The sequence below is a fragment of the Ptychodera flava genome, chromosome 7, assembly GCF_041260155.1.
Source record: "Ptychodera flava strain L36383 chromosome 7, AS_Pfla_20210202, whole genome shotgun sequence".
NCBI lineage: Eukaryota > Metazoa > Hemichordata > Enteropneusta > Ptychoderidae > Ptychodera > Ptychodera flava.
This window is the reverse complement of record NC_091934.1, coordinates 22314640-22330295: the sequence shown is the minus strand read 5'-3', so window position 1 is coordinate 22330295 and position 15656 is coordinate 22314640. Positions and strand designations below refer to the sequence as shown.

Genomic DNA, 15656 nt, shown 5'->3' with positions numbered 1-15656 from the left:
GAATCAGAATCTTTAAACCCCTTCACCATCATGGTTTAACCCGAACTCACTATTATCAATGGTAACTATGGACTTATCGAGGGCAAACCAATTAAATTGGGGGGTGAACAGGTTAAATTTCTCATATGAAAAACTCAATAAGACACCCACAAAATAATAAAATTTTGCTTCTTCTGAACCGATTAATTCCAAACTTGGTGATACTATCCCATTTATTTGTATATAAGTAAATTTTTCATTTGAGTATTATTAGTTCAAGGTTATGTGACATTTGATATCTGACCTAAACTAGGTCATTTTTAAAGATAAATAATAGTTTGGACTTGTGTCTACACCAACTTTGTCGCAATATCTTACGTATATATTTGTATTTACAAAATATCACCTTTCACAAAGATAAGTCACCGAAGACTAAATTTCTCTGAACAATAATTTTACCGTGTTCCAGGCTGAAATATTTTCTTTGGACACATATGATATAATCCTACGACTTCAACTGACATCGGGTTGTCATTTTTTCACCCCCACTGAAAGAGCCATGTATTTTATTGAGACCATCATCTGAGGTTCAACACTTACCGTCCATGTCGCACTCTTGGAAGATGAACTCATGGAGTTGGACAGAGAAATCTCAAATCCGTATTCACCCGTGTAATCACAACTGAAAAAGAACACAAGGATACAGTAGGAAAAGTTAGACAACGCCGGCAAAAGTCGACATGATGACCCCAGGGTCAGACGATAAAAAGAGGCCATTGATCAAACAAGTTCTGTTGGGAATCCTGCCAATTTTGACAAACCGGTTATTGGCGTTAATGGTTTAAGGAGACACTTGAAGAAGACAAAGTCCAAAACAACAATTCACGATACAATCTGCTTCTTGAATGATGGAATTTTTACGATTCCCGCTTTCCAAGAAAGACAAAATCATCCCGAGTTTGTATCGCTTTGGAGGATATTTCGTTCAACTTTGTCAAACTCTGCAGTCAAACCTTGCACAGGTAAAGCTATTCACACCAAAGAGAAAGCTGAAAATTGGTGGTTTTACATGCCACTGTGACCATCACAAAGGAAGCCTGAACAATAAAAGAATTTGTAAGTACTTATATGTATTTCCTGACACAAACACACATCCATCATTCGACAATTGGTTTGTATTTGCTCAGCATCAAGTGCCTGGAGATTGTACCTAAACCACCTGTTGCACTGTAGTTTGAGCAGGCAAGTCAGAAAAATTTAAATATTTGAAATTTGTTTATTTACCCTCCCTTATTAAAATGAGCATACTATTATCAAGACACTAAACCATCAGTGAGTGCAATATCGCCTACACCCTTACGGAAACGTGTCGGTCAAAAACAAGAGCATGGAAATATCAAGACAGGTGTTGAAATGTAAAAATGCCAAACACACTAAGATATAGATATCCAAAGACACCAGTCACTGTGTACACGAATTGAAAAAGCCTGGCAAACATTATCAGTACATATTATAATAACTTATCAAGCACTGGTCACCCAGTGTGTATGCTCACACTGGTTACTTGCGTATGCCGACACACACACATGTGAAAAGAGACACCCTATTTACCAGTCATAGAAAGAACCTTGACCAGCTGCACTGAAGTTAGAGACACCCATGGCAGCAAACTGCTTGGCTGTGAGATTTGGTCTGACGGCGGAAACGTCCGAAGTGAAACAAGATTCATGGCCTTATACACCTGTTTATAAGGCGACACTTCACTACTACACCCAGCAAGCACCCACATGTCCGACTGGGCTGAAACAGGCAAGGGCATGAAAAAATCTTGGAAACAAAATCCCCTCCAAAACATGAAAGAAACCAAAACCACAGTATTTATCCTACAGATCATTTCAAAATGCCCATGGTGATCACGGAACATGTCCAGACTAAAATCTAGAAACCTATAGTTCACTGGGACACTCAATTGTCATAGAGTCTCTGATCATCTGTGCCGGGACTCGCCCGCTCCGCCGACACACAAGGAAGTTGTGTCATAAAATTACAGCGGCTACCATTGTTACACACTACAACATGATCTGTCAGCCACTGTACTTCAGCAAAGTGTGTTCCAACCTGTATGGACTGATTTGACCTAGTCTATCCCCAGACAACACATTATACAAAGTGAATTGTGCATCACACGCCTGAAAATCAATGCTGTATGTACCAATTTTACCCTCGGAAAAAACCACGGTTCTAACCCGATGGCCTGGTTCATGACAAGAGCTGGAAGCATTAACAGAAGATTTTTGCACAGCATCATGACAGGGAATTCAACTTCTGGCTGCCGAGAATGAAAAAAGCTTTGCCTAGAACAGACTCAATTCAACTTCTGAAAATCCATACTCTGTTTTTGATTTGATCGCATCCACCACCACGGACAATGAGCTTAATCATAAATTTAGCCAAATGCAAAAAAATTTTTCCAGAAACTAAATTGACATATAGCTACTATAGAAAAAATTTTGCAGTGTGAATTTGAAGTAAAGTACTAGAAATCAATACCCTACCACTAACCCCATAACACAATTAATATCAGTAGCCAAACACCAACTTTTAAACAAGTCACAGTGGATATTGCCATCTTTAGAAAAATTCTAAAACTTTAATTACATATGTACACGCTTTGTTCACACTTTCTAAGCTGGTTTTTTTCCATCTTTTTTCAGTTCTTGCTAGTTTACACAGACAAAACTATCTTATCTCAATTATCAAACAAATGACGCAAATTATCAAAACTGGAAAAATATCATTTTCAAATCCAGATATCAGATGGTTGATCACATGGAAATGTCCTTATATTTTAACTTGGTGATCACAAACAGATCCAACTCCTACACACACGACTGCAACACGATTAATGAATGCTGGAAAATGTGGCACGATGTGCTTTCTGTTTTTGGTAACACCCTTACTAAGCAATATTTTTATCCCACAATGGCACAACAGAAATTGCATATTTTATGTCCTTTCACTCTATTTAAATTTGGATCAGAAAAACATGTTAACTGCCTCATGAAGCACTCAGCATGGATTTTGCAACACAACTGTTGTGATACATTTTCCCCAAGAACAATATACATTATATTCTATATCTATTGAAATTTTTAATTTTAATTTTTTGTGAAGACTTCTTTCTTTAAGTCCCTGCAAATGAGATCATATACATAAACTGAATAGAAATTTTCCACTTTTGTTAAAGTTATTTACACCAAACGGCAGTAATTTGGTTGACTGATACGCTCCCATGCTTAATATTCAGTTTTTGCAACAAACAACTCAAAAACACACTAACAATTTTTTTTAAATAAAAAAGTGAGTCCTTGGTACATACAAAGAATGCCGAAAGCACATTTTTTCCCACAATTTATAACAATGGATTCACTCTCCTTTCTCACGCTGAAACTCAATTTAACAGACACCGGACGGAAAACAAAGACGAAAAAAGACAATACAATAAACATTTCAATTTCTGCAAACGGACAAACAAGTACCATGAGAGCATGTTTAAACAATTTCCCACTTGCTAAAATACTTTTGTAATTCTAAACACAAAATCAACAAGGCAGGAACTATTCATTGTTATATAAGAGTTTACTGAACTTCTCCTGAAGTTCTGACAAAGGAAGCAAAAGAATTTCGTTGAGCATATAACATTCTTGAATTTTTGTTTCATTAAAAAAAATATGAAATTTTGGTCTCGCTGCTGCGTCGGTAGCTGACACCAGAGATCAAAGACTATCTTGTAATTAATCTTCATGTTCAGACTTTGGCTAATAGGATTACATGCACAGTCTGAGAAAGGTGACCCCTCTTTCTTGTGCAAACAGATCATATGTATCTAACAAGGCCAATCAACAGGTGGTTTTTGTACACAAGCAGCAAACGCTGACAAAAACAGTTATCTAAAAAAGTATCACCATAGTCTAAAGTAATTTTGACTACTGCAGGATTTCAGCAAAAGAAAAATTTCGTAAAACTTAATCTACAATTAATCATTATTCCACTTTAAGGGCAATTCTCATACGTCTAAATTTGCAAGTTTTTAAGACGCAACATCCCAATAAGGTGTCTCTCCATGGGAGAAACAGTTGGTAGTAAAAATTGTTATCTCATACAATTATTTTCTCTGTCTGTCTGTCTGTCTCTGTCTGTCTGTCTCTGTCTCTGTCTGTCTCTCCCTCTCTCTCTCTCTCCCTCCCCCTCCCTCCCTCTCTCTCTCTCTCTCTCTCTCTCTCTCTCTCTCTCTCTCTCTCTCTCTCTCTCTCTCTCTCTCTCTCTCTCTCTCTCTCGTATCCATCAATATACGAAAATTCACTGGGATTGTTTTAAGCACACTCCTTCACTTTGGTACATTATGCTGTCTCTGTACAGTGCATCCTTCTATCTTACTCCTTACTATCACAGTTTTCAATATTTCAGCAATCACCTCTAAGATGTTTTTATTCAAATTTACCACTGCATCTAAATTTCCTTACACCTTCAGAAAGATCTCATTTTCACCATCTCAAATTTAGTGCTTGCAATGCTCTCAAAACATGGCCATGCATCATATTCTACAGCTTTCAGTAGATAGGTTTAACAAGTTGACAGTAAGATGACTTTGCTATATCATATTTAAACAGAATTATAAACATAACTAAAGATGTAATCATTTTTGGGTGACCTCTGACCTTTTTAACCCTTCGAGTGCTGTAAATTTTCTCGCCCATTTTTTGTGCACAATTTTACCAATTTTTTATGAATTTTGTGTAATTTTTCTGACAAATTTGGACCAAATGGACATTACTTTTTATTGGGTACAGTTTTTGATCAAAAATTGTGAAAAATTCTGAAAAATATTTGTGTGGGTTACATTTTATAAAGGCGGCAAATATTGACTGGTGCTCAAAGGGTTAACCACTGCACTTTGATTTAAACTATGAAGTGTTCAGGATGGAAGGACTTACTATGGACAAACAGATAGAAGGAACAAGATATACAGTAACTAGGTAATATGAAACAGTACTTAGAAAGAAATGACCTACTCCAATATCTGTAGCTAACATAGCCACTGTGACATTCTGCTGATCAAGAGTGAGCACTGTAATTGACGGAGGAAACTGCATACGTATAAAGATTCCTGGTGGGCCCCGATTTTTGGTTCAGTGGTGGTGGGACAAAAACTGCTATGAGAAGTACAGAGCTAGTTTCTGCTGTGTGTGATGAGTTTTTCTTATGTTCAAAGCATAAATTTTGTTGTGTTGAATCTCCAATGGTCCATGGTTGATTTCAAGAATGAATTTACCACGATAACTAGCTGGCTGCAAAAGCCCTTTCTGCATCTGACAAACATCATTCAAGAAGTAGACTACAAGGGTTGTCATTTTGGATTTGCGGCAATAGAATTTATGAGGCCAATGCCGTTTTAAAACTTCAGATAATTTTGGGAGTTTTTGACAACTGGATATGGGTCTGCATTGATGTAATGCGCCTGGATAATATTAACAAGTTCGAGGAAATTTCTGATATGTAGTTCACAGAGACGACAATGTATAGTTAACAAATGTTATACTGCTGTTCTTTGCTTGTTTGATAAACTCACATGAATAGCCACAGAATGCTGTCTACCTATACACAAGTGTGTGTGAGCAGATATTTGTGACTGTACATATACAGTAAAACAGAGCTTTCTTTCCTCTCAGTCTCTCCCGCTGAAAACTACTTACTTTGATGGAACTGTTGGTATAGGACTGGCCATCATTGGTGGTGGGGGAGTGTATGGCGGCGGGGTCACCCCATGATCAGTACTGTAGTCGCTGGGCGCGCTGCTCGGCATGGCACTGTCCGGTGAGGAGTAGACGTTGTTGTTGGACGACGAGGACGACACTGGTGCGAGGCTGGTGATCTGTAACGAACATGAACACATATACAAATGGGTTAGTGAAACGCCATTTCAAACTTTGACCGCTGTCAACTAAAATTTCATTATGACATCTGTTGCCGGAACAGCGCATAAGATCACTTCTTGATCATTTTGTCTGTTATGTCATTCTGTTCTGCACACTTTCGAAAAAAAAAATTAACAATCAACAAAAAATTTGTTGATAAACATATGATTGCTAGAGACAAAACCCTAAAGTTGTACATACGTGTGTTGCTCCCATGGAAAAGAATGAAGACTTTATCAGCTATGGACCAGCTGAAGTTGTGTGTGTGTCTGTTTAAACTTGCATACCACGATTTCTAATTTTGTTAATAAATACTAACATTCATTTTATGCTCTAAAGGAACAAAAAGACGGCTTGTCCAAGGTTTTTTCCGGCACAATAACAGTCCTAGCAAAATATTTTAAAGATTTGACCTCAACATTTTTTGCCTCTCTGTCTGTAGTTAAGAGCCGAGTCTTTTTTATCAGATGTCATCGGAAAGCATGCCACAGAATAATGGTAACCAACTGAGGTGATTTCTTTTTCCTGTCTTTACGAGTTCAAGCGTATCAGCCCACGGTTACAAAGTGACCCGAGGCTGAACTCAATTCGATTCTATCTCCATTCAGGCACAGATGTTCTCTGTATATTATCACTAACGTTGGGGGAAGTTCTCTGAGCACGCTGGACGCTGAGTTATGATAAGAAATAGCCCGAGAGACTTAGAGGGTATGGAAAAATTCAAATTTGTTCAGAGCACATGGCACTTTTCGCATTAAAAAGCTTACATGTCACACAGCAAAATATTTTCTTTCAGCTTCTTACCTACATATCGAAGGAAGAATTTCTAGGCAGAGCCTGTGATTGCTGGTTGCTGGCATAAAACACATCTCAAAGACACTTTATTTTACAAAATATCCATATCTCATCGTGGTGGAACACGACAGAGTAAAACGAGAGGACGGTTTTTTTAAAGGCTACGCAGCAACTCCTGAGATCTTGGATCTGTGCCAATCAGGGGTGAATACAACAAGGCCAAAAGGCTTTACAAGCAATGTTGACTAATAGTTTAAATTGAAACAAAAAAATATTCAAACATTATGACAACAGAGCAGCACACAATGAAAGCAAGCAAACAATGGTATACATTTCAAAAATAAAAATGTAAATTCCTATTGTACATACATTCTTCCATACAATTATAAATTAAAACTTCTTCAGTTTAAATACCTTGCTGTTTACGTTACCTGATGGGAATTTCCACTCGATCAAAACAAAAACAGTGACAGATTTGCTTCAACCATGAATTTTCAGATAAGTTTGGTGCAACATTTGGACAGAGTAAATTTATCTAAAATGAACGCCTACCATATCAGGTTTGTTATCAGTTTTATGGATATGTATAAAACGTGTTCTGTGAAGAGACTCATGAAACTTTGGGGTCGGAGTCTTTTCAGTTTGATCTCAAAAAAAGTTGAAACAAAGAGACTTTTAGAAATGATTGCAAGACATAAATGGTATAGTACAAGTAGTTTGTCCACTGAAAGTCAGTCAATACTGCTGCCAAACTGTTCTACAAAGAGACAGTCCACGCTAGCATAGTCCAGGCTTGACTTTACTAAACAATTACAACTTGATCAACCAGCTTTCAGACACGGGTCACACTCAGCCAGGAAAACTCTCAAACACATACTCACAAACTTTTCAAATACAACGAAATCTTGATTTTTCTCTACTGATGGTATGACACTGGATTGGCCCTCTTCTCAGCAGCCATTCCAGTTAAAATGAATGATTTTTTTTGGATACAGCAGCAAGACAGACCTGACCAACGGTGGACTTGCCACGGTGAGCAAGCAGCCATGTTGTTAGTAACCACACTGTATCCAAAACTTTCTAATTACAGAAAAGATCTACTAACTGTGCTTATGTGCAACATTCCGTCCCCATTACTGGCTGTTCATTCCGGGTCTTTTCCGTTCTCGCTTCCTTCCCAGGGCGGGCAAAGACCACAACAAAATTCCAGAGGTTTTTTGAGAGCAAATTACCACAGTCAGTAATGTCCACTACAGTCCCTGTGCTTTAAAGCTTGCTTCAGCCTCATACAGGTGACACGCAAGCCAGGTAAGAGTTGGCCATATGCCAACGGACCGGAGGACTCTACGAAAAGGCGCTTCTTCACTCCGTATGTGAGGGATAGCCGTGCTAGGGGTCACAACCCCAACACAATAAACACATGCCAACATACGTACATATTCACAAGACATACCACTATCAAAAGTTGCGTGTGCATTAAGTAAATTTTAAAAATCCACAATAACTTCTGTGGATAGAAATTAATACAAGCATTACATATGAAAGGTAAGAAAAAATAAATTTACCATGTCACCTGTGAACCGGGCCACAAACTTCGTTCCTCTCCGGCATGGCTCGAATCTTCCTGACATTGACATGAGGCATGTATACGGTGAGACACAAGTGGACTGTACAAAATCTGCCGGCTACTAGCTGCCGGACACGGGACAAACCACACACTCTTGAGCAGAGTTCAGCCAGTGGAGACAAAAACTTTGCAGATGACAAACTTGTGCCGGACCAAGATTCGAACAGGTAGCTGGCAGGATTGTAATAATATCACTTGACAAAGAGTTGAGGGAACATATAAGGGTAAGACACAGGAGACAGTGCTGTGGTACTCCGGAAACTGATAGCTGACAATGGTGTATCCTTTGCAGACAGCAATGGTCACTAGAGGGTCATAAAATATTGCCAGTTGCTAGATCCATACAGTTCAGTCCAGAGGAAACTTTGAAAAGCACAACTGCGTACGACCAACCACTAGTCAATATTTTTTCAAACTACTGAAGACAGGTTGATCATGGCAAACATAATAGATTGGGGAACATGTTCTTTCATGTTCTACGGCCGCTCACAGCTTTATTTGCAAACTATGTTCTATTATTGGGAGGGGACGGAGATATGGCGGGAAATTGACCAAAAAGTCTAGTGCAGAAACTTTACTGGTCTCCATCCGTTGCGATTCGGACATGTTGGGCCGAACCATTCAGAAAGAGACCGCTAAAGGAGGGGGCAGTCAGGTTGTCAGGATGGGGTCAAAGTCCACAAACAGGTCAACAAGTGTGCTTGCAAACTCCGCTGATAGGCCTACTTCACCGAGCACTCAAAGAGATCATTGAAAATGAAAAACAGCAGGTAAAATAAAATAAAATGCACACCCAAATACACACAAAGAGCTAGTCATTCAGTCCTGCCACCCTCCATAAAATGGTATGACCTCATGGGGTGCAGCAGCGAGTCGACCAACAAGCTCCAACATGTCGGACTTTGTCCACCTAATCTCCATGCAGGCAGTAATTATATTCAATCACTTTACAGGTAACAATACAACCTAAACCAAGATAAACAGCAAGCAAACAAATGCTGGCTGTATTGAAAAAAGATATTTTGACAATGTAAGTGGAAAATTTAATGCCTAAAAGTTTTAGACATGTCAACAGTTGACAAGTTGGCTTCAAAAAAGTTTAGCCTAGTGGTTTAACTTGGTGGGGAAGGCTACTGTCAGAGAAGAGAAATTTATTTGTTTCTCAGATTAACAACAGTAGAATGCAAATGTGATTCAACTGACATTGTCATGCTGACTTGACAATGATTAAGAGAGGTCAGGTACTCCAGAAAAATGTGAATGAAGTCGGCCGGGAAAACGACAAATTGAAGCACAATAACCGGGAAAAGCATACAGTCATAAAATGTCTACTTCTTGCTAATTACCGGTAGCTGAACTTTTCTTTCACCTCATATCAGAATTTGACACTTTTTGACTCTGAATTGGGCAAGGCAGGCAAATTGTGGGAAAATGTGCCGCATTGTAAGCACAACAGAAGATCTAATTCGCACACAATTACTAAACAATCGCGGAAAATTCACTTCAAGCAAAATCTGTAACACCACTGGCTTTGTTTGACAACAGAACAATGAACCTTCGTTAAGTTTAATTCCGCGCTTTTACACATTTCATAAAAAAAAAAGCCTGAACTAAAAGGCAGAAAAACGAAAGTAGCACAGATTTCCCTCCACTTCACTCTAGGCCAAGCTGAAGAAATTCTGACCAGTGAGAAACACAGGCAAAGCCTATTGTCAGGAGTTGTATGCTTCTTTGTGTACACGGACAAAAAGGTACAGAATAGGCACATAACACATAACCTACACAACTATTGCCGGTCAATCCAAAGTGAAAGACACTGCTTTCACTATTTGCATATGTTTACTCTGACCTTTCTATGCTTGCATCAAAAAATTCACACATACACATACATACACATACATACACACACCCCTTACACAATGGTTGCATTGGAAGAGTCTTCATGACTGGAACTGTACATGGCAGATTCCATCTTGCAAGACAGGGAGGGAAGGAGGCTTGATCATGATAGCCACCTAACGCAGTGTTTCAGACCGAAGTTTAATTATATTTAAAACAAAATTAACACACATTCTTAGCTTTGTATAAGTAATGTATGATCTGAGACTGTTTTAAATATTGTAAGCAATATGTCTTTTGGCATCTGCTTGCTGACTGAAAAAATATGTAATCCGTTTGTATAGAACCCTGAAACTTGACAAATAGCAACCTAATGATATCAACTTACCTGTTTCTCACAGTTTTACACAAATGTGTCAATAAGACATCTTCTGAAAAGTGTTCATTAACTTGTAATGATTGCAAGTTCAAGCTCATTTTAGTCAAATTACAGGGGTGTGAAAAAGTAGGCTCATGCAACTTGAATTTGACACTCTATCATGAACATGCTGTTTTGTCCTCATCGTGTGAGAAACTTCATGAAAACAGTAAATGTTCCTGGGTAAAGTCCCAGTACCTTGAACAGACCAATAGCTTCCCATTGGTTAATCAAAGTCACGTGATCAAATACGAAATACGTCATTGGTTAAAAAGATGGTTTCATACAGTAACATTATGCAAATCTTCTGGAAGGTCTAAACAAAAGTGTTGAAAAACTAGTCACTGAAAAGGAATGCCGGAAGCCAAAGCAGGAAAATCATACATTTTCCCATGCCAAGTTCATGTACACATACCGTTCCTTCTGGTCCAATCTGGTAGTGCTGAAGCTCCATCTCAATCCGGTTTTCATGGATCTCTCCGGTCTCCGGAGGCGCCTCGGAAAAACTGAAATCAAGTGGTTGGGTTGCTATCTGGGTTAGATTTCTGGAAGACACAAAAGTTAGAAAGAAAAAAAAAGGAATAACTTGTCTGGAGTGCATTCCGGGAAAAGATGTACAAGATTTTTTAATTTCTTTCCCTACTGGGAGAAAGTGTTAGAAAAGTTACGAGATGAAAAGACGACAGAAAGTATAAGTTTAATGACCTCATGCAACCATAGTTGTACCGTTATGAGAGAGCCCACATCCACTGATCTATGAATTTACCAAGATTAATTTTTTTTTAGTTAGGAGGTATACTTACCCTCTCCTTGGCAGATAGTCTCTGGTTAAATAACTTTAACACAAGAAAAACAAAATACAAGTTTTAGAACTCCAGAATCATCAGGTTTTATTTCGTAATGACCTTTGAACTTTCTAGGGCGCATGATACAAATTTTGATGGCGGCAGCAGACGTAACTATGGTGGAGGAAAACTGTTTGTAGGTTTAGCTGAACCTCATGGAATATCACACTGCAAGATGTGACAAAGACTTTTGACAAAATGGGTATTTTATACGTATGAATTTCACGTCATCTCCCACTGGAAGACTGAAGGCAAATCCTCTTTTCTTATATTACGGAGATTGTGATACAATAAAGAGGATTAAGCTAAGGAGACTGAAGGGCAACTTGGTTTGAGACACTCAATTTAATTGGTCAAAAAGGCTCATTCCATACAAGTTCCCCTAAGTTCAAAATGTATTTATATTATGTTGTTTGACCCCTCAGGATAGTATCAAAATGTTTACTTCAGCTTTTCAGTTACAATTGGCAACGCCAGATCACTGTTTATAAAATCCGGAAGAGAAGAAAATGCCTTTTTACACCATAAAAAAAGAACAAAAAATTTGCCCTGCGCGACAAGAACCATAATTACAATTCCCATATAATGGAAACTATCTGCATATTGTAGGCTCTCTCTCAAAAAAAAGCTAACAGAAAAGAAACTGGAACAAACAGAATTTGTACAACAATATCAATTTTGTAAAAAATGCCGAAGCTTGTCTGAACACGCTCCATGCACAGAAATGATGTTTCATATATTGTGGGAAACCTAAGAAAAAGTGTGTGCAACTATCATTGATAAATTTAACATTTTCTGTATATTTTGTACAACTTACGAACACTTCAATTTAAAAAAAAACCAGCTTTTAATCTATACATACGCATGACTGGCTTAAACAAAACATATGGATAAAACAAGATTAGAGTGCCAATGATCTATTTAACTATTTTTTTCTGAACATGAAAACTTCGTATTTGTAACACTCAGTAAAAATATCAGGGGAACATTTGCAACATTTCTGAGCATAAGTGAGAAGAGAATTCAAACGTTAATTGGTAAACTTCTCTCAGGGCGTTTGGCAATAATGAAGAAATGTTTCTGCTACCATCTTGTGGAGAAATAACAATGCCAGAAAAGTTATAATAGATGCAGGACTGAACAGAGACAGTTGGATTTCACCCTTTCATTACCATGGTTTTGCCCAAAACCATTGTTACAATTATGGTAATTATGGACCTGTCTACTAGAAATAGGGATGAACAGGTTAAAGTTACCATGGAAAGTTTGGTGGAGTTCAGGAAGGGAGAAGAAATCTATAAGGTATTAGTGTCAGGAGTTAGACAGAAAAGAGACAGAGAAAAAATAGTTGCTTAATTGTGTGTGTTTGGAACATTTTTTTACACAGATTACACATATTCTACAGAAATTCCCAGAATACATACTTGTCTGGCGCATCCTAAATCTAAGCTGTCCCAAACTTGTCATAAAAGGTTCATTGAACTCTGTGCACCCTCTCACAAGCCTTTCCTCAGCTTGTCTGCATGGTGTCAGTGTCTGGACCTAGCATGTATTGGCTTGTGGTAGCCAATCACAAACATGTTTTCCGGTATACATCAATAAATTTTGCATAAATTAACTTCACAATAATCACATCGAGTCATAATTTTGGACCGTTGGTCAATTGTCTTTTGACTGTCTGTCTGAAAAAACATCATACAAATCTGACTAGACTTACTGCCACCAAAATAAATCTCTTATATCATTTGTCTCATGTGGTAAAGTTCATCATGAAGGAAATTGAATTAGAAATTGATCTTACTATTACTACGACTGAGAAACGATTCATGGTCATCTATCATTATAATTAACTGCAACAATAGTTCGACCATTTCGTCTTGGCATGAAATAAAGTTTAACCCTTTCACTATCATGGTCTGAACCAATCCCATTGTTTTTGAGGTAAAGTTGGACCTCTAGAGACGGAAATGGGGTTCAAAGTGTCAAAGCCAGGATTTTCTGAGTCAGAAGGTGAGACCGCTTCCCCTTGCTCATGCAGTGTGATTTTTCAGAAAAATCAATGAACTACAAAACTTCTTTCAGGCAGCTGTACTGTGACGTTACCAAAAATCCTGCACTGCACTGCGGTATGGTGTGGTGCGATAGTTGACAAATACTGTGTGAAATGAGAGTAGGTAGAAAACACCAGAATGTTGGTACTGTCCGATTCGTGGGAAAAGTGCAGAATGGCTTATCAGGAGGGTGCTGTCTGAAGGATAAGTTGTAAGTGTGTGTGACAAATTGAAGACAACCTGACAATCATGCAGACAAACACAGAAATTTCCTTGTGGGGGACAGTTGTCTTACAGCAACACTGTTGTTGGCAAAACATTACTGACTCGTTCCTGTTTCCACCAAACGCATTTCTCAAGATGACAGAGAAGTAAGATTATTTGTGATATCTCCCACCATGATACAAAGGTATCTGCTATAGCTTACTGCCTCAACTAACTTCAAGTTCATTCATGGATGAACAATGGTAAGATATACCATTCTGATTGAACAGTTATCAGAAATAAGAGCCAAGTGTGTGTGTGTGGGACAATCCAATAAATATATGTATGAGTGCATGTGTATGTATGTATGTATGTATGCATCTACTTGTGTATGTATGTACGGCACCGCGTGTGTATGAAAATATGTATAAATATGTGTGCATACATGTATGTATGCATACATGTGCGTATGTATGTTTGTGTTTATGCATGTATATGTTATGTATGTATGTATGTATGTATGCATGCATGCATGCATGTATGTATGTATGTATGTATGTATGTATGTATGTATGTATGTATGCATGCATGCATGCATGCATGTATGTATGTATGTATGTGTATGTATGTATGTATGCATGCATGCATGCATGCATGTATGTATGTATATATGTATGTATGTATGCATGCATGCATGCATGCATGTATGTATGAATGTAATGTATCTATGTATCTATGTATCTATGTAATGTATTTATGTTTTGTTTTGTTTTGTTTTCAAAACAGAAATACATGGAATACTTCTGACTCACCCATTATCCGTTATGTCTCCAAGTTGTGACCATAGTTGATTGAAAGTTTCCTGACTGAGTGGCTGACTCTGTGAGCCCTGAGATGTGGTTCTGTCAAATGACTTATCATGGAGTCCGGCACTGCCCATACTGCTGGGTGGTGTGCTGATGTTTTCCGCCTCTTCCTGAGACATCCTGACTTGTACCAGAACCTGACAGAAGAGAAAACAAGAGAGACAAAACTATGATAATTGATGTACTGAAGTTGAAACAGTCTCCGCTCCAGCTCCTGATGGCGTCCCCAATTGGGCTGATAAATGAGACGCAGAGGCCACATGGAGACCTGTACATAGATTTTTTTCAGTCAGTTGGTCTTTCTCTTCTGTTAAAGTTGTAAGAAGACGTTACAACACAGTAATTGGTCAAAGCGGCTGCTGTGATAAGTGATTGGGATTACAATTGGTGGTTGTGGTGGTGATTGTACGGTGGTTGTAGTGTGGTGGTGCTTTTGTTGACAATGATGACTGCAATGATATTGATGTAATTGAAACAATGTCAATGATGATGACAATGATGATGATGATGATGATGATGATGATGATGATGATGATGATGTTGATGATGATGATGATGATGATGATGTTGACGATGATGATGATGATAATGATAATGATGTTGACGATGATGATAATGATGATAATGATGATGATGATGATGATGATGATGATGATGATGATGGTGATGATGATGGTGATGATGGTGATGATGTTGACAATGGCTGTGGCAACGTTTATGAAGATGACGATGTTGGTGGTGGAACAATAAAGATATTGGTTGTTGTGGCAACTGATAATGCTGATGATGTCGTTAATGACTATTTTGATGGCACAGACAATTAGTGGTACTGATGAGATTGTTTACGTTTGGCTCAAAACACATTTTGCACCAAATTTTTCAAAAAACCATGTTTGCTTTTTTGTCTGGGTCATTTCCCTTCCATAATAAGCATACATTATTGCATATACTACATTGCCCACATTTTTTTTTAATATAAACTAGTACTGCACCTCTGATTCTCCATTCAAACTCTCATTTGACTCGGTGAAATATAATGCTTTGTAAAGGCAATATT

The 15656-nt window shown here is 38.0% G+C and overlaps 1 protein-coding gene across 16 annotated transcripts in view; it reads right to left on the bottom strand.

The window, feature by feature from the left end:
* LOC139137033 (tumor protein 63-like) overlaps positions 1–15656 on the bottom strand; it is a 72188-nt gene that overhangs the window by 11468 nt on the left and 45064 nt on the right. For 8 of the 16 annotated variants that reach the window (XM_070704961.1, XM_070704966.1, XM_070704959.1 and 5 more), the window contains exons 2-6: positions 14546–14736; positions 11437–11469; positions 11049–11178; positions 5733–5911; positions 580–661 (exon numbers count right to left, since the gene is read on the bottom strand). In XM_070704961.1, the coding sequence (XP_070561062.1) occupies positions 580–661; positions 5733–5911; positions 11049–11178; positions 11437–11469; positions 14546–14718 (597 nt within the window). In that variant the 5' untranslated portion in view covers positions 14719–14736. Of the gene's footprint in view, positions 1–579; positions 662–5732; positions 5912–7854; positions 8043–8314; positions 8890–11048; positions 11179–11436; positions 11470–12902; positions 12921–14545; positions 14737–15656 lie in introns of those variants that run through there. The other 8 variants (XM_070704962.1, XM_070704967.1, XM_070704965.1 and 5 more) reach the window with 5 other exon arrangements.